The following is a 26746-nucleotide window of genomic DNA, read 5'->3' as shown; positions in this document are numbered from 1 at the left end:
ACATTCAGTTCACGGAAAGGATGCGAGAGAAGTAGAGTGGAGGCAATCAGAGTGGTTTTCCCACGGAGTGTGCTACGGAGGAATTTAACACCACAGTGGGATTCATGGTGAGTTTCCTTTGGTTTGTTAGATTCTGCAGATAGATAGATAGATAGATAGATAGATAGATGGATAGATAGATAGATAGATAGATAGATAGATAGATAGATAGATAGATAGATAGATAGATAGATAGATAGATAGATAGATAGATAGATAGATAGATAGATAGATAGATAGATAGATAGATAGATAAAAAGAAAGATGAACAAAAAATATGTATAGCTGATTTTCAGGAATGTTAAAAAAAACTAAAAAAAAACAGTAAGCACTTCCTTCGTGCACCTCAGCCTGGACACACTGGTGTGATTACATTCTTGAAAGGTTTGGACGTAAAGCTGACAAGTTGAAGCTAAATAGTCTTTTATCTGTTTGGTATAATGGGAAGCCCACTGAAGCTTAAAATCCAACATTTCTTTATTATAAAGGCTATATGTGTTATTTGATATGTTATTTATATTCTATGTATAGGCTAATATACATTTTTTTTAATGTTTTTTTATTCATGTGCTCAAGATTACATATTGCCATCATATGCTCTTTGCCATTTGAACATAATAAACACAGCAAAGCGAAACACAAGAAAGCAAGAAAACAAAAAGAAAACTAAACAAAAAAAGCAGCCTAAATACCAAACAATGCCTTTCCCAACCCTGTAAGAGATTTACAGGGGGAAAAAAACTGGGGGGAAACAGGAGGCTACGATATATATGACATATATCAAATCACAAAAAAAAAAAGTTTTACACCATGATTCTTGTGTGCCAGAAATCAATATAGAAATTGCACACATAAAAAAAACAAAACAAAGCACATAATACATACTATGTTTTTAGTGTGCTGGGCAATAATTAACCAAAAACTAAAGAAGGAAGTTTGAAAAGTAAAGCTTGACGGAAAAATATTTCTGAGAAGAAAAGCAGCAGCAGCAGCAGCAGATCAGCACAATTCTTTTTTTCATAGTTTTCACTTTTTCCTCCATGTGTTTATCAATGTTGCATAAACATCAATCATTCAAGAAAATGTGATTGGATATTTTATCTCTCATCAGTTTTTATTGCATTGGTATGCCCATTACATGTTTGTGCATAATTACAGTTTACATTGCTAAGTAGATTAGCAAGGTGTGTCTCTGTGTTATCTTTTAATCTTCCTAACAATGCAGGTATACCACTGTGTGCTGTGCCTTTTAATCCATTCTATTACATGATATTCTTATACTTTGAAGCATATATTAAGTGTGCTTATGCATGAGTTGTGGAATGAGAGAGAGACAATTAAAGTATCAAAAAATAAATCAACAAAGTGATGTCTTCCAGCTATTTGACAGGGACATAAAAAAGGACACTAAACTGTATGTGGGACATTTCTATTTCCCTCTCTTTTGTCATCTTGTCACTTGTTGACAGTGTGGTTGCTCTCACATACCTGCAGATATCACTCAACATTCAGCTCAGGTTTATCTTTGTTTCACTGTGTAGTGTGCGCAGTGAAACAAACCGTCTTGTGTTTCTTGTCAATTACATTTACACCTGTGGACCTGTCCAAACACACACATTAGTTGATAATTATTTTTAAAGAAAGACATTACTTAATGGTAGGAGGTCATTTTATTAAATACTGTAGAATGACATAAGAGTGGTTTGTTAAGTTTCATCTTATTTTTACCTGCTTGATCTATTCAAAACATATGTCCTAACCTTGCACTTGCTGAATACCCTGCAGGCTTTGACTGTGGCAACACAATGAACAATCGATGCTGGCAAAACCCCAAGTCAAATCAAGTCCAACAAGAAACAGTTGCCCCTATAAAACCTTTTCACAACTTAAACCGTTATTACTCAATCTGCCTCTTCAGTGGGTGACAACTAGCATGTATAATTTCGCATGTCCCTTTTGGAAGAGTTGACTGAAATCTGGCACAACTACTCTTAATTGATATGCCCCAACATGTCTAGGATCTTCCTGTGCCCTGGTGTCAGGCTATGCATATAAACATGGATATTCCTCACAGTCTAGACCCCTAAAAAATAAACCCTTACAAGGTCATTACCCATGTCCAAAGATTGTTCTGCAATTGGTCAGTAAATAGTTTGTGTATTACATTTGCACAGATTTTTTCCTCCACCCCCTCTCTGTGCGTGGATGTGCCTGTCACTGTGGCTGTTTGTGCTGCAATAGTGTGACTTCACTCTTTGGCTGGTCTGTGCACTACTCTCAATACCCCATGCTGTTGGCCATTGTAAGTGCAGCCAGAGGTGAACACCCCCTTTTGCACACAGGCTTTATTGAGAGGGTTATTGAGCAGGGATTGCCTTAATACCCCCCCTCCTTCATTTGCTTTTTGTCACAGTTGTCTTTTTTTCCCTCCTACATGTCAAAGGTATAGAGAGGTAAAGGAGGTCGGGCTTCTCCTGGTATCCAGAGAAAGAATTATCTGGGCTCCATCCAACCTTCTTCAGGCCGTCCTGTATCAGGTGTTCAGATTATACTGAGCAGGATCTGCACTTCCTAAACTGTGAATGAGGAGGAGAAGTCATGTCTCCAGACAAGAGCTGTTGCAGAGTTTGCAGCAGGGGCTTATATAGCTGCCACTGGAAGCATGCAAGTAAAACTGAAAGAAAAGTGGGTATTTTTAGCCATATTTGTGTTTATATTAACGTTTTCAAATATAAATGTATTTTTTATACTCTTATGACCATTAGGGTGTTCAGATAAGTCCAAAATGTTCAGCCTTCAGCGCTGCTCTTTACTGTACTGTGGTGTGTGATGTTTATGAAATAATTGTTTGAAATTAGTTCTATTAAATCTATTTCAGTATTCAGGTTTCTTGTACTTCCATTGAGCATAACCTTTACAAATCCCTGTAATCAGGGATCAACATTCCACCTGACTGAATTCATAAATGTAAAATATTTCCAATGAAAAGTTTTTCTATACATATCCCATGCTTTAAATGCATGGAAAGTGGATACCTATGTTTAGAAAAAAACTATTCACATATTTTTAAGAAAAGAAAAACTTTGTAAATGAAGTAATGATGATGATGATGAAATGGGTGTGCCAAGAAAAACAAGTAAACTCACAGGCCCTAACAGGCTTGTTTTGGATTTATCAGGATTATAAAGGGGGAGGAGGGTTGTGGTGGCCTATAATTTTGTACACAAATGAAATGGTGGAGGTGTGTGTGAAAGCATGAAGGGCCGTTTGTGGTCGCTTGCGCAAAACCAACTATGAAAAAATACTGGAATTGTTCCATTGTCTTCTCAGATCAAATTCCCTTTGGAATCCATACACACATACTTTCACTTACGCACACACACCATACAAAAAAATATCTTTTTATTTATTATTTTATTATTATTTTAATCCTCATGAACTGATGTCTGGATAATATTTCACCTGTTCTTATCATTCTAGCGTGCATGCTGTTGGTTCTCAGTTGTCATTATGGTCTGCCTGCTTTCCCTGTGCTGGATGTATTTCTGTCTGGTTACTTTTAATGACCGAGAGGATGTTAACTGGTGAGTGATCACAAACACAAACGGCCCACATTGAATCGAGCACAAAAGACCAGAATCCTCTCTTTTCTTTCCTTTTCTTCTCTTTCTTTATTAGTGCTAACCCTGTGCTGCCCTCTTTTGTTCTATTATCAGGGAGGGCTTCAAAACACTGAAACGATGGGTGAACTGGTTCATGGTGCTGATCATCATTTCTGCAGTGGTAACCAGCTACTGCGTTCTGCTGCTGGTGAGAATATAGTGTTGATTCTGTGGTGTTGATTGTTGCAGAATATTATACCTTATTGTCACAGGAGAGTTTAATTACTGGCATGTGATTGGATGTTTAGAAGTCTATAAGAAACATAAAATAACTTGTTTAGCCTTGTAGCCATGTAACCATATAATATGAGAGATTTCTTATAATTTAGTTTCATTCATTACAGCTCTTTGCACTCTTCCAAGTTGCCTTAGAAGAACCACTCAACTTACACTGGCTACACAAGGTATTGTGAACATTTCCAAACATGGATCCTCTATTGAGGCTGTTCAAGTTATTGAATTTTTTTTTTTTTTTTCTCTACACAGATCCTCCTATTTTTTGGTGTGATGTTCATCACTTTAGGGGTCATAGGAATCTGTCTCAAGTGGAAAGATGAATTGCCAACTGTTCCTCTTTCACTCCAGGTACAGTGAGACCAGTTTTTGTGGGAATATTATAATGTAAATGTCTGTTGTTGTTTTGTTCTTAGTTGCCTGTGTCCGTCATGTGTTTCTGATGTGCGTGTCGGCCTGTCGGCAGGCCACAGCTCCTTTCTTGCAGTTTGGTGCTGTTGGGGCGTTGACCCTGCTGTGCTCGTTCGTCTTCCAGGGCTTCCACACTGCCAGGAAACAATGTATGTCTCAGACATAATTTAAAAGCACACTGGCATGAGTCACAAGCAATTAAAACACTGTGTACAGACACAAATACGATTACAGTACATATATACTTTGAAATAGTCAATTTTGATATACTATAGGTCAAAGGAAAGTGAATAAAGATAAAATAAATAAAGAAAAAAGGACACAGATATAGATATGGATATATCACAGCTGGCAATGCTCTAAATTATAGCACACCAAAGTTTGTGTCTGTGTGCAAATCTTTACTAGTTCATTTTAACTCAGCAAGTGAAACATATATGTAACAAATGGCTGTTGCTTGACTAAGTTCTGTAATTTGCATGTTGCATAAAACTATGTACAGAAATATTCATGTGTTAATTCCTGCAAGTGAAAAAATACACAATGACTTGAAAAGCACAATTGATATTAATGACACTCCCACAGTACAAACAATGCTTGTTATTTACTCACACTCCTCAAGGGACTTCTGTACAGTCCTCTGTTTAGACTCAAAGTGGTATAAACAGCTAAAGAGGGTTACCTTATTGTTTGACTTTTTTTTTCTCACCAGGGTCTAAGTTCCTGATTGCAGTGATATTTGTAGTGGTGTCAGCAGCCATCTTCCTGTGTCCCCTGAAGATCGAGTCTCCTTGTCTGATAGAGAAGCATGAATTACCTGATAAACCAAAGCTTATTGGTCACCGAGGCGCACCAATGGTAAGCATCCTGTTTTACTTGACAACACCCTAAATGTACACATGGTCCACCTCGCATTGTGTTTGCAATTCTTTTCAACTTTCTTTTCAACTTTAACTTTTGTCTTGCAGCCAGGTAAAATATAGAACAGACTGAGACTTAGGCACACAAACTAAGGTACACAAAACATGATAAAATACATGAAACATGAATACAGCGATTACAAAAAGCACGAGTATCAGCCATCAGTAGTTATTTGGGAAAGCAGCCATCAGCTAAGTCTTCATGAGTATTTAACAAAGGCCTGTTTGACCTGGCCTTAGTCTAAATCTCTCCATACAGAGGATGAAGACGACACTCTGAAATATCCCCTTTAATTTATAAGCCACCTATACATAAAATTCGACTGTTATACAGTCCATGCAATTATCATTATCTACTGTCTTTCAGAGCAGGTTATACAATGCATAATACTCAGTTTGCTGATGTAATATTTTAAATGACTTTGCATGTGTTCACATTCCAGCAAATATACTCTATGCCATGCTCAGGTATGAACAAATGTCCAATCATGTGAGGGCCCCATGTGCTGCTCTGTCCTTGTTAGTGTGCTGTGCTCCTGGGTCACCGATAAGCTCAATTTAACACTGTGTTTATGGGGTTGTGTGTGTGTTCACACAGCTTCAGGGTATTTTGCGAGTTTAAGCACCATGAGTGTGTCTCACGCATCTGTTCTTGCTGTGTTCAGCTGGCCCCAGAGAACACCATGATGTCGTTCAACAGGAGCATCGCGTGCGGCGTGACAGCCTTTGAGACAGACGTACAACTCAGGTGAATATCAGTGATTACAGGGAGACTCATAGCACTATCTGACACTAAGCCCCATTGGTTACTGTGGCTTTACCTGTGAAGCTTTCGTTTCTTGCACAGCACATTTACAGTTTGCAATAATAATTATGGTGGCAGATACTCTAAATGATCTTTTTTGTAATTTTTTTAAAAATGGGTCCTTGATTTCACACAGAGTTAGACAAAAGCAGGCTTCTCTAATACAAGCACATATTTTACTGGCTGAAATGACAACTGGCACTAGCATATTTTATCATATCTAGCTAATTATTGTTCGCTTCACAAGTTAGTTTAAAACTCAATGTCTGGCTGGTTTGTTTTGAAATGAGAACCCTAAATATTGATGGCTGCATACATGATATTATGCTAAAAGACTTGATGCTAAAGCTACAAGTCCCAGGCAAAAAGTCAGCATCCTCCTGGTAGATGTCCTAGTAGCTTTTTCTAACATAACCTGTGTTAGAGCAGATAAACATACTGTTTAAGCTATTCCCTACACTTTTGCCCTTGTTAATTTGTTTTTTTTGGAAAGGCTAAAAAAAAGACACCATACTCCAAACTCTTACCAACTTTTGCTCTTACTACAGCCCAGCCTTCCCGTGGGCTGCAACGAGACGTACTTGGCCCAGTGCACACTAAGACTTGCAGAAAATCAAAGCTTGACATGCCTGCCCTGCCTAGTGACAGTTGCTAAGCTGATGACTGGACAATCACTGTTCGGGGGAGGGGTTTAGCGAATGAGTAGTTACTTCTATCTGGTTGTTGACCAAGTCCAATGACTCATCTCCACAGAGGTCAATAAGGGTCATACATTACTTAATGAACTTTTGAATTGAGCTTTAACGTGTTTTGGCCTCACAGTTGCAATTTTCTGTGTTTTTTTAACCTAGTAAAGACAGAATTCCCTTCTTGATGCATGACCATAGTACTTCGTTCTTACGGAGAACAACAAACGTTATTGAGAAGTTCCCTGGCAAAGACTTCAGCCACAGCTCCAACCTCACCTGGGAGGAATTACAGAGTCTGAATGCAGGTGAATGGTTCCTAAAGGTGAGGGCTGTGTTATGACACGTGGTTGTCCACACACACAAGGCTTCAAAGTGTGTGTGTCATCATGCAGAATGCTACAGTTACAGTTAAGTATTATCTGACTTTCCAGACAGATCCTTTCTCTTCAGTGTCCAAGCTCTCAGAAGAGGAGATGGAAACAGCCAGGAATCAGACTATTCCCTCTTTATTTCAGCTCCTCAACCTTGCCAAGCAGCACAACATCTCAGTGATATTTGACCTATATAGTCCCAACCAGAAAGATGACACAGAGGACACAGTCAACACCACCTTGAGTTCTGGCATTGACCCAAGCCTGGTAAATCTAATACCCTCTAATGGAATTTGAGATATTTCACGATAAGGCATTTTTGTTAAGGTGTTGTATATTCCAATTATAGGTTCTCTGGCTTCCTCCAGCAGAAAGAAAATATGTAAAAAAGACTGCTCCAGGCTTCATTCAGGTCTATAACAACGCAAATGATATGGAAGGGGGGAACCACCTAAATGTGAAATACAGCAACTTAAGTGTGAAAGAAATCAGGTAAAGAAATACATATGAAACAAAATAAACCCATCCTATCTATGTGGTAGTGCCTAGGAGGCATGCACAGTAGTGTGTTAATTAAAAGTATGTGTGTAGCATGCTGAGACACATTGCTAGCGCTAAATATAAAGGCGCAGGATTTGCCTCCAGTGAATGACATTCAAATAATGTCCCAACCCAGGGGTGTTGTTTCATGGATGAGCAAGCAAAGCAAGCACACATTAAATAATGAAATGCAGTGTAGAAAAATGTTTTGAGAAAGTGGTGAAGTGTTGCATGAAGTGCTAAATGAACACACTGTACGTGGACTGTAAATTAACACACTGTACATGGACTGTTGACCCTTTGCTTTATGACACAGGCTTTCTACATGTCTTATACATAAAACTAAACACTTTGCAGCACAGGTTAGTACTGTTTACACATAAACATATGTCTGATGATCACATGAAATGTGTGGGATAAATGTGTCTGGTCAGGCAACATGATGCTTGTGAGGGCAAGGTGGGTGGGTGCATGTGTGTATGCATCTTTTTACCCCTGTCTATCCATGTATGCAAGCAGAAAAAACTATTTTTACATGATTTATAGACTGTATTCTATTGATTTTGGTATTTAAACAAATGCAAACATGATCTAATCAGAAAATCATGATGATCAATATATTGAAAAAAAGGAAAAGGGACAATACCCACAGGAGTGTAATGTATACATTTGCATGCACCTTCTTTCATATATACACATACACACAGATACAAACCCACATATGCAGATACAGACATATTTACTGTCCTGTTTTCCATAAATTTCTGTCTTTCAATACACTACTCTCTTTATTTACCGACATATATATATATATATATATATATATATATATATATATATATATATATATACACACCTACATTTATACAATCGCTGTGTTTGTATCTGACAGGGAACTTCGGAGCAGGAATGTTACGGTGAACCTGTGGGTGGTTAATGAGCGTTGGCTCTTTTCTCTGCTGTGGTGTGCAGGGGCCAGCTCTGTTACCACCAACTCCTGCCACCTCCTAAAAGACATGCACCATCCTGACTGGTTGATGGTGAGCAATACATACATCTGCATGTACAGTAGCATGTGCTGTTCCTCTTTTCTGTTCTTTTCACTATCCAGCATTAAACACCATCAGTTGAAGCACTTGTTCTGGAGCCGACAAGTTCGTACATGTGTTTTCCAAAGAATGTGATCACCCCTATGGGCATGTTTGTGTGTTACAGCCGCCTCTTACATACAAAATAATATGGATTACATTGGACATTGTATCTATTCTGATAATGACTGGACTCTACATCTTTCAGTGGTAAGTGGAGCAGATGTTTGTTGTACACATGTGTGTCTATTGTTGTCTATTAAAGTGAACAGATTGACTCATCCACCTCAATGTTTCTGCCAGGAAATCACACCGTTTCTGTCGCAGAGAAGGTACTGTATGTTTAGATTTGAATATGTTTACATTAGGGCTGCAACTAATGATTGCTTTCCTTATTGATTAGGCTACAGATTATTTTTCACAATAAATCGATTAATCCTATTAAATGTTTATCAATATTTCCGAAAGCTATAGGCTGCATCTTCAAATGTGTAGTGCAGAACTCTTTTCACTCCACTATTATATAACATAAAATAAAATGCAGCAAATCTGGAACAAGGGAATGTTTTTGACCTTTTGCTTGAAAAATGACTGAAGTGCTTATTTTCTGTCGATGGACTAACCTATTAACCGACTAATGGTTTCAGCTCTAGTTAACATATTGACATTAATGATACTAAAAAAGACTAACAGGTTTTATTTACATTATTAACATTTGGGTGTTGCACACTGTGTTGCAGATAACAGCTCATATCTTCATTACATTGGGTTCATCTCCAAATACCATTGCTATCCACAAATCCATTTTGTTTTTTTTACAAGCGGTGATGTTAATCTAAGCTTTCATCTGGGTTTAACATGAAGTTGATAACTGTATAATTTACCAGTAACTGCAATGGCAGAATTATTGCTGGCAATAAAAAATGTCTGAGTCTGAACTCCTTATTTACAAAATAACATTCTAGAAAATGTTATAATGCAAGGTAATGGGGGTTTATAAATTATAACTATGGCTCATTTCACTTTTCAATTATGCCAAATTATTTACTAAAGCTTTATTGATCAGTTAGGCCATCAATAACAAATTTCAGATTGCCAGGTAGTAAAACAACATTTTTACTTGAACTGTTTGACCACTTACTCATCATAACATCATAACCATATACAGTAGAAAGGCTAAGTACCAGCTAATGAATGTTCTCACAACCTCGTTACCCCAACTCTGTTCTCATTATATTGTAATATAGTATATAACTGATCTATACATCATTAAATGTGTATTAACCATAAATAAAACAATTAGTAACAGCTTATAAACCCTTAATATATGGTGCCAACTCTTTTACTGAAATGGATGTGTCAGCATTTACAAATGTATTAGGTCGTCTTTTTTTATAACTTGTTTTTGTGACTCTACACAGGGACAGAGAGGCAAAGAAACGATACTTTAGCCTGGACTGAGAAAGAATTGTCTCCCTTCTTACCCACCGGGTAGCTCGCCCGACTCCGGCAGTAGATTTTTCTGCCCCGAAAATGACGTACATTCTTGTCCGCATTGCCAGAATGGTTTGGACCTAAATCAGGAAGAAAGCAAGCTAATGTGAATAACCACGGTATTCCGAAGCCATGAAAATAAGAATGTTGTTTCAGAGGTTATACTGTATGGTAACCAAATATTGGCACTATGCCACTGGATTGTGGTTTTACTTTTTTGTTTCTTTCTAAATATAGCTGGTTAACTGGGTTTTTGATCATTCTTCTGTTACTGAAAATATGAAACTTTTCTTTGATAGTATCACTGCAATGTGCACTGTAGGTCTGCACTGGATTTCCTCTTGGCACTTTATTGTGTTTTTTTCTGATGTTGCTTTTCTGCTTTTCTGTTAAAAAACTTTTTTTCATGTTGTCACCACTGCAGGAGAGATTTGTATGTACTGTAACCTGAGCCAAAAGCATTACAACTATTTTCTACACTGTCCTTTGTCTGTGTATTTAATCCTCAAATATATGAATATTAATATTGTTTAAACGCCAAGAAAAATCTGATTCCTGTAGAACAGCCAGTAGATAACAACAAAGCAACATATACATTAGAAAAGTTGCATTAGAACATACATAAGGTTCCTTTTTTATATATATATTTACTCCGTATTTTTGACCACATATTTTATGCACCCAGTTCTTTGTTTTCTGGTTTCTTTTCTTGCGTTTGTTTGTGAAACAATGGGAGTCACATTTTCTGAAATATGCCTTTGCATAAGAAATATAAAAGATCCTTTGAATATCCTTGAAACAACAACTGGAAAATTACACTTCAGAAATTGTGCTATAATAGTAATAGTAGTAATAATAATAATAATAATAATAATAATAATAATAGCAATGCTTATTTAGAGATTCATTCATATGCTTGTATTTTGATGTAAATGTGTGGAAAGAAACAAAGTACAACTACTATGCTTAAGTACAATTTTAAGGAACTTATGTACTTTTCTTGATTATTTGAATTTTAGCCAACTTAATACTTTTACTTCACTATATTTCCAAGGGAAATATCATACTTGTTACTCTACTACATTTATACATACATATACATTTTTTTAATGAGCATATAAAAACAATGCATTGTTATACATTAAATTAAACCACTGAGTATATAAAATGGGTACAATTAGATTTAAGATAGTCAGTGATATCATCAAAAAGGTTTGTACTTTATGTAACGTTACTATACGTGCTTATATGTTAAGGCCTGAGTAATATCTTGCCTGCATAATGACTACTATTAATTATCCATTTTGTTGATAATAGTTTTACTTGGGTATGTATTGAAAGCTTTTCACAAAGTACATAGACAGAAATAGAAATAGGCCTTTGGCTAAAAACAAGGACAACTAAGTTGAACAAGATAAACATAAACATTTCACTGCTATGTAAAAATATAAGTATGTATATAAAAAGTGTAGCCTATACATTTACACATGTAGGCCTACACAAACAGCTCTATGAGGATCATAAACAGTAATACCAATGCCAGTGTGCAATTAGTGCTGGAATAAATTAAGAGGTATTAATATAACAGGTTGCTAATATATCTGAGGTAGCCTATGTGGATATGACAGTAGGTCTACATACAGTGTATATTACCAGACACGCCGTTAAAAGCTTACAATGGTCAGTTAGGAAATTCCACACATTCTTTTTTCTTGTCAAAACTTGGCGCATACATTACCCATGATTCAACACGACCGCCGAGAGTTGGTCGGAGGGTCGGAGATTCGGTTCGGTATGCTAGTAGCCTCGAGCTGCTATAGCCGTAAGCAGAGATAATGAGCAAGCTAAAGAGGTCTGGTAAGCAGCTTAGCTCACTTCTTTCTAACTTCACACCCCCAGATTTTTTTTATTTTTTATTTTCAAACATTTAGTCTTCAACCCTAACCCCCAACCCTTTCCCATAGCTCCCTTTGGAGCCACAAAAAGCTTTGTACAATTTATGCTGCGTTAGTTCTCCTTCACCTGTGATTTCCCAGCGCCACCTTAACGCACCACTAGATGGCACACAATGCAAACATTTGGATAAGGGACGACTTGAAGGAGATCAGAGAAAAATGTAACTTTGGGCAACATGTTTTACTAACTGATTGAAAAAGACGTAATGCATTAGATCATTTAAGCTAACTGCTGATAGTTTTAATGTATTAATATTAATATCACAATGTCCCGATGAGGAGCCACAGGGCCGTTTTCCATGAAGGCGAGGTATGTTTGTTTTCGGGGAGGAGGGACATGTCACGCTCTGGGGCCGTTTTGCCCAAAAACTTCTGGAAAGTTGTCATGAAGTTAACGGTCTCCTCTTGTAACATTTTACTGTAACCCGTCTGTGGGTGTGTGCACCACTGCTGACCACTGAAGTAATACTTAAGACCTGTTTCAGACAGACGGGGAGCGTCCGACTGGATTTAAAAACTCAACCTCTCACTTGTTTGTGAAGTAGGCGCGTCAGTAACGTTATATAATATAAATCCGGGACTATTACTGCAATTATTTCTCTTCTAAAAAACAAACAAACCCCAAACTGTAATTTACATGACTTTTTTTGGAGTTGGACACACTATGGTTCATAAATATGGTAAGTACCGTTAAGTAACGTATTCCTCACGTGTCAAAGTTTTACACTACTCCTCGGTCTAAGTTTAGTAGTTCATGGAAGTTGTTGCACGGCTTTTCACTGGCCCGCTAACCCCCAGTTCTAATCCCCTGAGAAACACGATATTTTGTGTCCGTAAGGAAGAAAACAGGTAATACTGTATGTGGAAAAGTGTGCAACTTCCAGGCAGCAGTTTACTGTTCTGAGATTTTTCTCGATCAAAATGTTCGTAAACTGTGAAGTTGTAGATTTACCTCCGTGATGTGCATCATCTCTGTGCTGTGTTCCTCACCACCCACCGGGTTCAGCAACCAGCTGTACAGTCGTGTTGCAAGAGATAAATACCTTTAATGTGCTCTGCAGGGGAATGTAACAAACAAGCGTTGCTTCATTTGCATATCAGTCAAGTATAAATAATTATTATTGTATGATATTTTTCTGGAAATTCCCATATTTGCACTGAACCATGTGTCTAGCTGTGTAATCGTAAACGTTGTAGCTTTATGTATAACGGTATACTTCATCTTCTGTGACATACCTTTGCATTAGACTATTGTTTAAAAAATCGTTATTCTCTATAGACTTAGAGAATTTGTGCACTGGCAGAAAACTAGTCGGCAACAATTGTGTGTATCTTATAACTGTCTATTTTTTAATCAAAAATGGCACACATTCTCAGGTTACAGCACCCAAAATTTGATTTTTATTTTATCTTAGTTTTGGAACAGAATATCTTTGGGGCTCAGACTGTGGGCTTATTTTTTAGAGCCAATGATTAATCAAAAACATTATCTGTAGATTAATTGATAATAACAATAATTACAAGTTGCAGCCTTAACAGATTTGAAAAGGTATTATGTCATATTGTCATGTTCTATCCCTGAATTTACTGCATTAAGAGCAATATGATAAATATTACTTTTAATCCCAGTTCATGAAAATATTATTGACCCTGTCACTAATGACTGCCAACATGTGTAGGGCTTCTTTGCTGTTGTTGTCCTGAGACATGTATTTGTTTTGTGAGGCAGACACAGAGCGAGCAGTGGGGCTGCTCAGACGATACCAGGCCAACCTGACCAGTCCAGAGGAGCAGGCCCTGAAGTCCAGCGTGGGTAAAGTCTCTTCCATCTTGGGCAGCCAGCTGTTCCATGCCCTTCTTGGTAAGAAAACATTGGAAAACACTGCTTGTTTTGCAGTAGGACGTCTTTCAAAACTCTGCCCATTAGCCAAAATTACATCAGAGTTTTCTCAGGGTGGACTTTGTAAATAACTTCCTGTTCACACCCCCTTCTTTTTGAGTAAGGGACATGGTTTACAGCTTGATTTTTATGATTTGCCACACTTAGTTGTCTCAGTTATGTAATGTATCTTGTACACTCTTATTTGTGTTGTCTTGTGATTGGATGCAGGCAGACACAGGATGTAGAGAGGGTCAGGTTGTATTAATTTGTATGGGAGGTTTACTGGGTCTAAATGTTCCCCAATTAAGTCTTATGAAAGAGGCCTTTCAGTTTGCCTCACAAAGGTTTGCTGTATAGCCCCCTCTGTAACATACTCACATTGTAATGAAATCCCAATAAAGCCAACCACAACACAGTCTATCTATAGAATGAGTTGTTATACGCTCAGACTTGTCACACTGTCAAAGCACAGTTCATCCCTTGACTTTGACAAAATGGCATCTTTTGTACCATATACCTCATGAACGTATGTCAACATGTTGTAGATCACTGAAAAACTGAAACAGTGATTCACCATTACCAGAAAGCTTTAGTAATCTACTAAAGCTGCTGCTGACTAAACTGATATTAGGCTGCTACTCCTCAAAGCATCCTAATGGTGCGTTCTTTTTGTGCACCGAAGTCGATCTACGAGTCGTTTTCCGGAGTTACGACCCGGAAGTTGCAAAAAGAACGCCCCCGAGGTCATATTTACGACTCGTCAAGTCGTCTGAACTCAGAGGACCCCGAGCTCACTTTCAAAGATGGCTACGTCGTGCATCACACGTAGTAAACATTGTGGTTTTCTACAATTTTAAGCACTTTTGTCTTTGTTGTAACCAAATGAAGAAGTCGTACACATAGCGCTGTATACTGCTACCTATAGGCATGTCGCTACAGTCTTATTAGGAGTTAAATACCGCCTGATTAGTTATTTTGTAGCTTGTGCAGCTGAAATTGGCTAGAGACGCTCGGTTGCTATATGACAACAATGGCTTTAAGCCGAGTCTTGAGCAGAAAGCAGAGCAGTAGCCTAACGTTAACGTTAATCAAAACATAATTTTCATGTATCAAACTGTGAAATATATTTGTGTAATATGTCAATAACTGGGTGAATAGAATCCTAAATGTTACTAAAAATGTTACAAAAATCCATCTTTTCTCCGACTCGTAGTATTGCGTGACAAAAAGAACGCAACAACCCGCGGTTATTCGTTTTTTCGACACGGATGTGACGACACGGATGTGACGTCACGCTCGAGCTACTCGTCGCGATTACAAGACAAAAAGAACGCACCATAAGTGTGCATAGTTTCTACTACACGTCATCTGAAGAGTCACTATTATGCAGCTATACCTTCATGGCGAGTTTGGTGTTTTTGAAAAGAGCTCAGGGAAGCTAATGTGAATCTGAGTTTATTTTTTAAAGCAGATAAAGCACAATACTTCAGTTTAACCAACGGTTGAGTAGTCCTAATTACCACAGCCGTGTTATAATGAGGCTTGCCCTTGGGTCTGCTGTTGCTACTGCTGACCCACTGCTGGGCAGTTGGGGGGGAGGGGATGCTCAGGCAGCAGTTAAAGAAATACAGTATGACCTTTTCCAGTCTTTCCCACTGAATTAGAGTCTATTTGTGGTGGTGGCTCTACATGTCTGGCTTTTGTTTCAGTGTCAGTTTTTTATTTTCAAACTTTTTTTTCAGTTTAAATTTTTATTTCTGTCACTGTTGAGGGATTTGAGGGGAGGAGCAAGGAGAGCGTAATTTACATGTCATCTGGAGAAAACGTGAGAACCACAACCACAGCCCCCTACTCTGAAGCCTGACATCACCACACAGCTAGCATATGGTAATGTCTTCCATGAGTTCACCTGGAAATCCCAAACAGCAGTATGTTAAGTCTGTTTCTCTCTGCCGTTGTTTTTTCACATAGAACCAGGCTGGTTAAAGTTAACTCAACTGTTGTTATGCAGAGTATTAAAGCACAACCAGTATGGACTCAAATGCACGACTCCAAACAGAGGACAAGTTCACAAATGAGTTTATTCCAAAACCAAGTAACAGTGTCCAAATCAAAATCCAAGGGTGAGGACCAAAAAACAGGCAAAAGCCAGGAAAGGCAGAGGTGTAAAATCTCTAGGCTAAAGGCAGAGTCCAAATAGGCAAAAATTCAGGAAAAAAAAAGATGATGAATGCTGGAACATAGACACTAGGGTACTAGACGATCTGGCAACCAATACACCGTTTACATGTACATGGTTATTTTGAAAAATGGAGACATTTCCCATCATTCGTTTGTGCCCTTCGTTTACACTTAAATGGAGAATTCGCCTCTGAAAACGATTCTTTCTAAAAACTCCGGCCAGAGTGGAGATTTACACGTTTACATGTAAACTGAGACAAACAGAGGTTTAGGCAGCCGAGGAAGTGAGGAAGAGAAGAAAGAGGAAGTAATTTGTTGCTGTTGTTGCTATTTTCGGGATTCTGATTGGCTAACGTGGGCTTGAGCTTCTCGTTACACTGCCACATACAGGTTTGGCATGCTCTTGACGGCATTAACGGCATATATACACGGTATGTCTAAACGAACACTTTTCTGAAAACTGACAGCTGTGCACAATGTTATTTTTGAAAACGAAGAGGTTGAAATGTCCGTTTATGAAAATAGCCGGCCACGTGTAAACGTAACATAAAGCTTGTGAGAACGGGGGTATATACTAAGGGAGGCAGGGAGACAATTAGACACAGATGAAACACGTTAGGGTGGGGCAGGTGATCACACAGGCTGGAAAGTAGACAAAGACCAGAAGTGAAGTGACCTGGAATGAGAGACAGTGAATTTCAAAATAAAACAGGAAGAGACAAATATAATAAAGAAAACATAAACATGACCTAGGCATGGGTGGGAGACATGACACAGAGGTCCACTGTGACAAGCGCTAACGTTAGCTAATGTCAGGCTCTATCATAGCTCTATGTGAAAAGCAACGGCAGAGAGAAACAGACTTACTGGTTTGGGAGTTCCAGATGAACTTGTGGAAGCTGTTGCCGTAGATAAACAGTAAAGGCCTTTTTACAGTCGCCGCAGCCGACCTGCCGCGCACCAATGTGATGTCAAAATGACGTAGATCTCCCTGGCAGGATTTTGAGTGCACGACCAGAGCATGGACAAGTTCGAGGGTAACCGGATGCTAGGACTCTCAGAGTGACTGCAAGACTCTCTTGTAAACTTACTGGGTTAAGATGAGTTCTTTTATGGTGAATGAAATTGGGGAAAGTTGGGCCTCAAAGCCTCACAGAGCTACTAGCATAGCATGGCTGTAGACTCTCAGTCTTGTTATAGGTCAGTTATATATATACTGACCTGTCGACTCACTCTATTAGTCAGCTAAAAGCAACCGTTTAACAGACAGATCTTTTTGCAAGAATTTTATGCTCACCATTGGTACCAATTATATCTGTATTTTCACCACAACCTGGGTGTCATCCCCAGTGTCATTAGGAATAAGCCATGCCCAAGTATCATTGAGCAAGGCACTGGTTAACTTCTAAGTTCTGAGGGGGGGGGGCTTTAACTTGTGTCTGTCTCTGAAAGGGGTAAAGCCATAAAAAACACACTCAATTATTGCACAGTTTTGCATAATATACAGTATATAATATTAATTTTTGCATAAAACATTTTTATTAGACATTTGCATTAAGTAATACTCATGTACTTCTGCAGAATACATGAATGGTTTACAAATGTATCTATATAATAGCTTGTTGCTTTGAACCGTTTTAAATCTAATAACATCAGATGTAATATACCTTGTTATTTATCCAAGTAAGAGAGGGGATAGGATTCGCTTACCAAGTCAGGATTCCAAGCATTCCTCATAAAGAATGTTCAGTCAGAGCCGAGCCGGCACACAGAAAAATAAACTGATCCTGGTCGTCATGCCAAGCCTCTTCAACAACTCGCCTGGCTCTCTGGGTCATCTGCGCAGAGTGTGAGGGTAGAGGAAGAAGATGCCTGTGGTCGGCGTGTCTCAGGTACAGGGCTTCGTTCAACATGTGGTTCTCATCAGTGAAAGCATAGCAGAGGAGCAGCTGGTTCACAGCACTAATAGGAATACAGTGCTGTATAAGCATTACTCATCCTCTTTTCCTCTCCTGTTGTGTTTGCCTTCACATGCTCAGGACCATTTGAACTGGTTCTGTTCGGACCATTTTGTGTTGCTTTTGTGTAGAGCTTTCTGAGCTGAGCAGACTGTGCTGTAAACTTTTTTGTCGTCAGATGATAATTTACAAAACAAAAAGGTTTTGCAATTTAAGGCTGCCAGTTTTCTGAAGACAGTGATCTGCCAACATTACAGGACAGTTTTTGTCTTTAAGATATCTCTCTAGCTTTGATGCACTGTGGGAAGTAAAACAGTGTTTGATGCAGTGTGGGAAGGTTCAGTTACTGGCCACTTGATTGGATGTCTGCATGGTTGCACAGTCACGAACAAAGGTTGCCTTAACTGTGCGTCCACCCTTTTGTTCCAACATACAAACATGCAGTGGGAGGCATAGGGGGCTGCAGGGAGTTGGGGCACACATGCAGACAGACACACATTAAATTACAGAATACCCTAAATGCCTGGGGAATGTTTTATCGAGGCAGTGACAAGGGGGTGAATTGTTTGCCCTGTCTTGAAATTGTGACCTAGTTTTCTGTGAATGTGTTATTCTAGTGAGCTGTGGCTTGCTCATCATCATATAAAGAACCAGGGCACTTTTTTGTATGATTCATCCAGGCAGACAATGCAGAGATGACTTCAATCCAATTGAATAGGTACATGACAAATAGGAGAGGCCTGGCTGGCAGTAACACACACACACACACACACACACACACACACACACACACAGAAACACACTGATGCTGCATGCAGAGTCTTTGTAGGACAGGGAGAAGGTGCAGGAAACCCCCTATGACTGTGACAAAAAGGCTCAGAGCCCCGACCAGGCCATCCTAAAATAGTCCCAACATCAAAAGAGATCTGGGGAATAAGTCCTGTGCAAGAGACTTCTGGCTTGGATTATGTATTTTGTTCCATGGCCAGGAATGTATGTGGTCTGTGAGGGTTGGAACAGTTCAGAGATTTTTTGGAAAGTCACAGTTGTAAAACAAAAACTCTCTGTTTGGTGCGACTGTGAATCTTGATCTCAAAACACTTCAAGACCTGATTGATCACTTTTCTCTGTTTCGTTAGTTCTGCCAGGAATAGATGCAAACGATGTAATTAAAAGTGTACATGTAAGTTGTGTGAAAGTAAGCCAGGCGTCCGGGGTGCAGCTGATGAGCAAATCTGGCAAGACAGATGCAGCATTTTCTAGGCTTATTTGAAGCTAAACTAACTTTTGTTATATGATCAATGTGTCAAATGACTTAATAAATGTGAAAAGGTGTCACTCACAGGGATGAACCCACAGAGGGTTATCGCCTGTCTTGACAGTTCTCCTCAGCCTTACATAGCTTTGTAGCGTCTTTCAGCTCATTGTTTTGGTTTTACAGCCTGCAACTTTACTGTTTCGGTTCTCAATGCTCTCATTTCTAGCTACAGCAGCTGGCTAGCTCTACAGATAAGGGTGTGGGGAGAGATCAGCTTTTTTATGACAGCAAAACAATGAGCTGCAGTGTTTTTAATGATATCGTATTTTGTGCAGTTTTATGGCCAGTTGAAAATTTTTTTTTTTCAGTTTACCAGACATTGGCAGATAGACCAAAAAGTTATTTTGGACCCTATGTATAACGTAGGAAAGCTTTTTTGCACACCTCTTTTGTCGGGCAGGTGCGTAGGATATGATCAAAAGTAGCAGATCAGAAGCTTAGAGAAAGTCCCGCGCACTGACCATTATGCAAGCAATAATTTATTTAGAAAAATACAACGTTTCGGTCTTAGACCTTCATCAGGTAAATTCCTATGTATAGCAATTTGTTCCAGTGTCGTGGGTATTTGTGTGAATGTCTCTGCCTGTATATGTAAGTGTGTATATGCAGGTAGGCCCTACAGCATGTGTGTGTCTGTATGGATATAAGAGTTTGTGTAAGTGAGATTGCTCTTTAGTCAGCTGGGCAACAAACTCCTCTGCCCACACATGGCTTCACTCCTCCACATTCAGACACAGTGATGAGTCACATGCCCCATTCTTACACTTTTGTTCTCACAGTATCTTGTTGGGGCATACTGACTCTCTGTCTCACACACACATGCACACAAACACACATAGAGTGCAGAGCTTTCTTTCTTTCTGCTTCAACAAAAGATTCACATTGTTAATAATAATAAAAAAAAAGATATGTTTTAAATGTGTCAGGTTTCATTTCCCTGACATTGAACTTTGGGAAGTTGATGAACTCTCTCCAGAAACCTCTTTATGTCAACAGTGCAGTAACCAGGCCTGCATGTGACATCAGCAAAGTTGTCCCAGTGCATTCTCATCAAATGGCTGCCACTCAATAGGTGACCACAGAACATGGGCGTGTAATGAGCCAAGAAGTGATGAGTGGAGACGAGAAGAGAAGGGAGGAGAATGGAGGAGTGGAGTCTGGAAAGAAAAGGAAAAACTTTAAAAGACACACTGAGATGTCAGCTAATAATCATAGTATTTTGTGGTACTTAAGAAAGAGTTAGCATGTTAGCATGTTAACACGCTAAACTAAGATGGGGAACGTGGTTAAAATTATACCTGCTAAATAAACGCCAGCATGTTAGCTTCGTCTTTGTGAGCATTTTAGCATGCTGACGTTAGCATTTAGCTCAAAGCCCTGTGTGCCACAGGACAGCCTAACAGAGCTGCTGGCATGGCTTTACACTTAGTCTGGTTTTCTTGTCAATATTATTTCTGCTTTTACACCCTTAGATTCACCAAATGGCATGTTATTAAATATATATATGAAAGTCACATTCCTCACATTAAGTTTGAAGCATCATTTTACATCCCTTAATGTGAAAGTTCAGGAAATAGCTTTTATAAAAACCAACCTCCCTTTCTACAGCACTCCAATCAAAGCATATTACAGGGTATGAATTGCCCACTACTCAACTAGGGGGCAGTGTCTACATTTATTCAACATGTATAGGTGCTCATGTACCCTCAACATAAAATGGAGCTTTAAAGCAACGAGACTGGAAATGACCTGCAGTGTAATTGATCTATGATGATGTTGAACTAAAATAATCAAAATGATGCACGTTGTTCAGGTAGTATGAAATATTATAATGTGGGCCTCTTAGACACTAAGTTGATGATTTACTCAGTCAGTACCTAAGTCATATAGTTCAGCAACAAGATAAGAAGAGCGCTTGCAATTGTGGAGACGTAACTTCCATGTAAACAGACGACTCACACCCCCCCACGTTTTCACCCAGTGCACCACTGAGGAAAACATCTCCCGATGTGTCCATGATTGATCGCTGCATTTTTTGGCTCAACCAAAGAGAAGGCTGAGAAGTTATGAACAAGAGATAAAGAAAAAAAAAAACACAAACATCTGTTTGTAATGATCCAAGTAAAGAAAAAAAAGCTCATTGTTTTTTTGTTTTTTCCTCACAGATATTCAAGAGTGTTACGAGGTGACCTTGCAACTGAACACAGAACAAACTGTTGTGAAAGAAGACAGCAGGCAGGATGCGTGGGAGGTAATTTTCCTTCTTCACATTATAGATTGGAGAAAATATGTTTACATTGTATCTGGCGTCACACATGCTGCTGTGTGCCGTGCTTTGCCTCCTTGGCTGCGCAAAAAGGTTACTCTGCAGCCAACACAAGGTGTCACTACCCGTGTCCCTCGCACTCCTACACGTACAAAATGTTATCATGAGTCACGCTGGCTATGACTGTAACCTGGTGAGTTAGTGTCAGGGAGGGGACACATGGGTAGAGGGGAGAAGAGGAAATTAGACAGACTCAAAAGAGCTCTGATTACCATTTGCTCATCAATGGGCTGCTCTCATTAAGTCTGCCAGTCCTTTTATTATAACAAGTGCTTGCAGTTACGTGGTTACTTAGAATATTTTTAGTGTAGGACACAAAATTCAACAATTGAATTGAAGAGAGAAAAGCTGCATTATGTGTAGATTTAAACCATATTCAGATGTTTACTGAGGAGCATCACAAAGTCCACACAGTGGTTAGAAGTATGAATAATTTTGTTTGTAGTTCCATGTCACTGATCTCCTAATAGTCTTTGGATGGGTAGGATCCCCTGACTTCATGTCACTTGCATGACTTAATATTGCCTCACAACTTTCCTTCAGCTTTGCCAAAATGTTAATGAAATTGATCTTTGGCTGACTTCTGTAGCCCATTAACTGAATGATCCCTGGCCTGTTTTTGAGCAGAGATTAGGAAAACGCTTCTGCTTGATGTGTGTGTGTGTGTGTGTGTGTGTGTGTGTGTGTGTGTGTGTTTGTGTGTGGTTATTTGTCTGCACTCACAGTCACGCAACATTAGTCTACGTGCAGTATGTGTGGGTACAAATTAATTTTGATGCCAAAAAAAAAAAAAATGGATTTCAATTTTAGCACAAATTTTTAAATGTCATTTTTAAAACTGGAATTCAGGCACAATGGCCAGCTTTGATCCCTTTTGAATTAACAAACTGGATTCTTCCACTGAATCATCAGACTAATTTAATCAAATTATGTGGGCCTCAAAGACCCTTATTCTAAGAGGAAAAGCAACAAGCCATTTTCTACCGCTTACTGTTCTTTTTTATTATCCAGAAGAGACCAAGTGTAATGCGACTGATTAATGTACTCAATGAAGTCGAGTATTGGTCTGTATTAAATTTATTTAGAGGTCAATTTATTTAGAGGCGTGAAAGTGTGCACCAGTTTATTGATGTATTATTAGCAGTTCCTTACAAATATACTCTCCTACCACAGAAATAGGAATGAGCCCTTACCTTGCCTTTAGAGCAGGGATCTTTAACAGGGGGCCCGGGACCCCTAGGGGGTTTTCAGATGCAATGCAGGGGGGGCCGCCAAATTATTGTTAATTTTTGAAAGTAAAAAAAAAAAAGTAAAAGTCCTAACATGAATCCAACATATTATTAGCAAATATAAATCCCCACTGAGGATAGGCTTTCTGGCCTATAGGTAAGGTAGTCACTAAGATAGTCATCCACAGATACCGTTCATCCTAAGGATTCACTGTGCCACATGATTTATAAAATCATGCCAACAATTATTTTAATAGCTTAGTATTCTATGCATAAAAAGGTATGTGAAAAGGCTGTAGGCCATCCTGCATGTTATGGTGGGCCCAGTTTAATATGCAATTTCATTTTGTACAATATATGTAGTAGGGGGTCCCTGCTCTGTCTCTCTTTCAGTTAAGGGGTCCTTGGCTTAAAAAAACGTTGAAGACCCCTGCTTTAGAGGATTGGAGTTTTGGTAGTGTTCACTGTCTCCTTCAAATACTTATCACAGAGGTGAAAAGAGCCCACTAGAAATTGGTTTTAAAGATTTTCTGGGTTTTAATGTGTCATACAAGCTCTTCAGCAAGCTGAAATGTATCTAGAGACATGCAGTGTGCTGATCAAGTCTCTAAATCTCAAAGATTACACTTTGGGCCTTCTTTTTTTAAATTTACAGTAGAGATAAGACATCCAGGAAAAGAAATACCTTACGACGTGTAACACAGGTCCCTGGCCCCGGCCCCATGCGGTTTTATGGTACTCATGTTTGACCAGGGGGGCCACCAAGACACCCCAGGTGGTTGTCTTTGTTAACATAAGGGACAAAGTATATCTTTTTTAGTAAGACATTTCCTCTTTGTGCTTGTGCCTGACCACTGGGTTTGTCCCACAGTACCTCCTTGTCCATTTTCTGTCTGGTCATTTTGGACCTTCTGATGCCAGGCCGCCATTGTAAATAATAATTATTATAATTTTTTCTCAATGACTTGCATGGTTAAATAAATAAATAAAAAAAACTTCTGATTGGTCACTAATTGTTACAGTGAATGTGACGTCAACCATTAAGTTAGGGGCGTCACCTCTCTGATCTACTTTTCTGTGAATAGGGCAAAACATGTAGCAGGAGGATGAGGATTTGACTGACCCACCCCGCACGTTTGATTGATGGTTCATGCATAGCTCAATAAATCGATTCTTGCATATATGCACTAGGGCTGCACGATATGAGGAAAATATCCAATTGCGATTATTTTGACAGATATTGCGATATGATTCACGATATTGGAGGGAATGATCATTTTTGTATAATTATTCTCATTTTCACTGAAAAATATTAAAATGAAAAACGTGATAGTTATAGTGTGATTTTTGCAAGGATCTATACCAAACAAAGATTTTTTTCTTTAGTCTGTAGGATAGGATTTGTAGGACGGGATGTCTCTGCAGCACCACAATACTTCATTCAGACTGGTTTGGCACATATTTTGCCTTTAACAGATATTGTGTTTTGGATATTGCACTAGTCCATATTGCGATTTCTATAAAATTGTGATTAATTGTGCAGCCCTAATATGCACGTGATGTGCACGTCATGTATAGTATATACCTAGTATAGGAGTATAGCCTATAGTATAAAAGTGTTAAAATTATGCAATTCAATCCTCACATGAGATGAAAACTTTAATCTAATATTATTCCTTCATGCTTAACAGCCCCTCCCTCCAGTCAATCACTTAATGGCAATATGTTTGTGAAATTCATGTGCTAAGTCTAAACTGGATTATATACAGCCAGTTGAACAGGGGAACTACAACAGACTTGTCATTTAAATGGACGCTTTAGAGCAAAATACTGTGTTGACTGTTCCTCAACACGTAAAGCTTGAGCAAGTGACATTATTTTCAACAGAAAGGATTCTAATGCATTCTGTAAATGACATATTTTAGTAGGGAACATATCAACAATTTTCGAAATTAAGTATTTGCAAGAATTGTGACCTCTAACATGAAGGATTAGTCCAGTGGCTCCTTTCTTTGTCTGAAGAACCCTTTTATCATGTGTTATCACAATTAATTATATAAAAGTCAATATTTGTGGATTATTTAGGTTGAATACTGTTATCCTAAGAATTACCTGGCTCCAATATTGTTATACAATTGATTGAATGTTTAGATCACTTTGCATTCACACTACTTAAGGAGAGACTGATTCTTTCAACTATTTACCAATTACATTTAGCTAGCAAAAACTACTTACCATATCATTATAAAGATATCATTACTTTAAGATTTATACATTTCTTTTAGCTAATTATTTTAACCATTTGTCTAATTTCTGTGCTAACTATTGATCCATGACGATCTGATCCCAGAGCTGTGCAGGAGAACTGAACTAATTAGCGCCTCTATGTAATAATCAGTTGATGTTTGTCAGAATAAAATTTCAGGCTGTATGTTGTACGATGAAACTGGTCATATATTTGATAAAATGCAGGCAAAGTTGATGGCAAGCAGCAAATGTCAATCCACACAGCGTGACATATTCCTTCTTCCCATAAAGACAGGAAGTTAAAAGACAAAATAATAGAGTCCGTACCCTTCCTTGATGCTGAAACGCATACGGTCAATTGCAGTGCCACATGTTCATAATCTGTCACTACCATAGAAAAACCCCACAAACTATGACTGTGGTTTAAACTTGACTCTGCCATCAAAAGCTCCTCTCTGTGTATTCTGTGATCCACCCTGTCAAGCTTCTAATTCAGTGCAGCATGGCTCCTGATCCTTCCCCACATCCTTCCCCCTCTGGATCCCAGCTGCTTGTTGGGCCCAGGCACAGTCCTGGAGAGAGAGAGAGAGAAGGGGAAGTTTGAGAACTGCTTAATGGACACGAGTGAGGTGCTCATCAGTATTCTAGCCATGTTGTCACCTGAGTGGAGGATGGGAGGGAAACTAAATGAGTCTGCAAATTCCCTGATTTGGTGCAGAGTAGCAGGTGAGAGAATAGCTCCTTTGGAAAAGAAAGGAAAGAAACCGTGAGCAAAGAAGCTGTTTTTAGTAGTCTGGTTGATTTCATAATAATAATGTTTTAATTTGCAAGAACTTTTTTCATTCTGTAATAATCCTGGAATAACTAAGAAAGTAATGTCCAAGAAGAAACTGAAACTTGTAATACATTTAAAAAAGAATTATGACTTTTTTCAAATATGTCTGCACAATTTTGTAAGTGTATGTGAGTGTGTAAGCGTGTGTGCACAGCGCCGAGGGCATACTCCTGCCGCTAATAGACAGAGCGGGCTCAGCGGGTGTCAGTTGAGCTGCCTGTCAGGGCTGCCATGTGGAAATGGAGCTGTCAAAGAGTGCAACAACTTAGAAAAATGTTGTGTTGTGTTGCAACTCTTGTGAGCACTCTGCTCATGTCCTCTTAAATTGAGCATCTTTAGGTATCAGCTGAGAGAGAGGGCACCACCTGTTTGGAAAATCTTTGGGGCTGTTCTGCTGTAACTTTTTTATTTATTTGTTTGGAAGTTTGCACTAGTGATGTCCTGCTCTAAAGGCTGCCCTCTGCTGTCAGTTGAGGTTCTGTGTGGTCGAAACTATGGGAATTAACTCAGTGAATGTCAGGTACTGCAGACTTTGTGTATCCCCGCCCACAGTCAGTAGACA

General features: G+C 38.8%; 2 protein-coding genes and 1 long non-coding RNA gene across 9 annotated transcripts in view; 2 read left to right on the top strand and 1 right to left on the bottom strand.

Moving 5' to 3' along the window:
- Nucleotides 1–2: 2 nt before the first annotated feature.
- gdpd2 (glycerophosphodiester phosphodiesterase domain containing 2) lies at nt 3–10737 on the top strand. 2 transcript variants are annotated; one of them, XM_039812860.1, is made up of 16 exons: nt 3–107; nt 2483–2724; nt 3520–3623; nt 3756–3849; nt 4046–4105; nt 4188–4286; nt 4402–4495; nt 5059–5204; nt 5932–6014; nt 6923–7082; nt 7276–7398; nt 7481–7623; nt 8564–8711; nt 8887–8969; nt 9063–9091; nt 10181–10737. In XM_039812860.1, the coding sequence occupies exons 2-16, from the start codon at nt 2638–2640 to the stop codon at nt 10252–10254; spliced, it is 1527 nt and encodes a 508-aa protein (XP_039668794.1). In that variant the 5' UTR covers nt 3–107; nt 2483–2637; the 3' UTR covers nt 10255–10737. The 2 variants fall into 2 exon arrangements, with proteins under 2 accessions (XP_039668794.1, XP_039668793.1); XM_039812859.1 differs by having other exon boundaries at nt 7192–7398.
- On the bottom strand, nt 4281–13228 carry LOC120566416. Its single transcript, XR_005640398.1, has 4 exons — nt 13161–13228; nt 10248–10333; nt 5029–5141; nt 4281–4480 (listed from the first exon to the last, which is right to left on the bottom strand). It is a non-coding gene; the product is annotated as an uncharacterized LOC120566416 (long non-coding RNA).
- The window catches only part of dlg3 (discs, large homolog 3 (Drosophila)), an 86001-nt gene continuing 71722 nt past the window's right edge, over nt 12468–26746 (top strand). The window contains exons 1-3 of one of the 6 annotated variants that reach the window (XM_039812850.1): nt 12468–12518; nt 13934–14069; nt 21713–21798. In XM_039812850.1, coding sequence (XP_039668784.1) covers nt 12483–12518; nt 13934–14069; nt 21713–21798 — 258 coding nt within the window. In that variant the 5' untranslated portion in view covers nt 12468–12482. Of the gene's footprint in view, nt 12519–12621; nt 12889–13933; nt 14070–21712; nt 21799–26746 lie in introns of those variants that run through there. The other 5 variants (XM_039812858.1, XM_039812854.1, XM_039812848.1 and 2 more) reach the window with 5 other exon arrangements.

Source organism: Perca fluviatilis, chromosome 10 (genome assembly GCF_010015445.1).
Source record: "Perca fluviatilis chromosome 10, GENO_Pfluv_1.0, whole genome shotgun sequence".
Lineage (NCBI taxonomy): Eukaryota > Metazoa > Chordata > Actinopteri > Perciformes > Percidae > Perca > Perca fluviatilis.
Note: the sequence above shows the minus strand (reverse complement) of the source record. Positions and strands in the feature narration are given on the sequence as shown.

Bases quoted from the DNA above. Each gene is read 5' to 3' on its own strand.
- gdpd2 (XM_039812859.1), top strand. From the start codon at position 2,638: ATGTCTCCAGACAAGAGCTGTTGCAGAGTTTGCAGCAGGGGCTTATAT. The intron at 4,106-4,187 runs GTATTGTGAACA...TTCTCTACACAG, and splicing joins ACTTACACTGGCTACACAAG to ATCCTCCTATTTTTTGGTGT. The intron at 4,287-4,401 runs GTACAGTGAGAC...GCCTGTCGGCAG, and splicing joins CTGTTCCTCTTTCACTCCAG to GCCACAGCTCCTTTCTTGCA.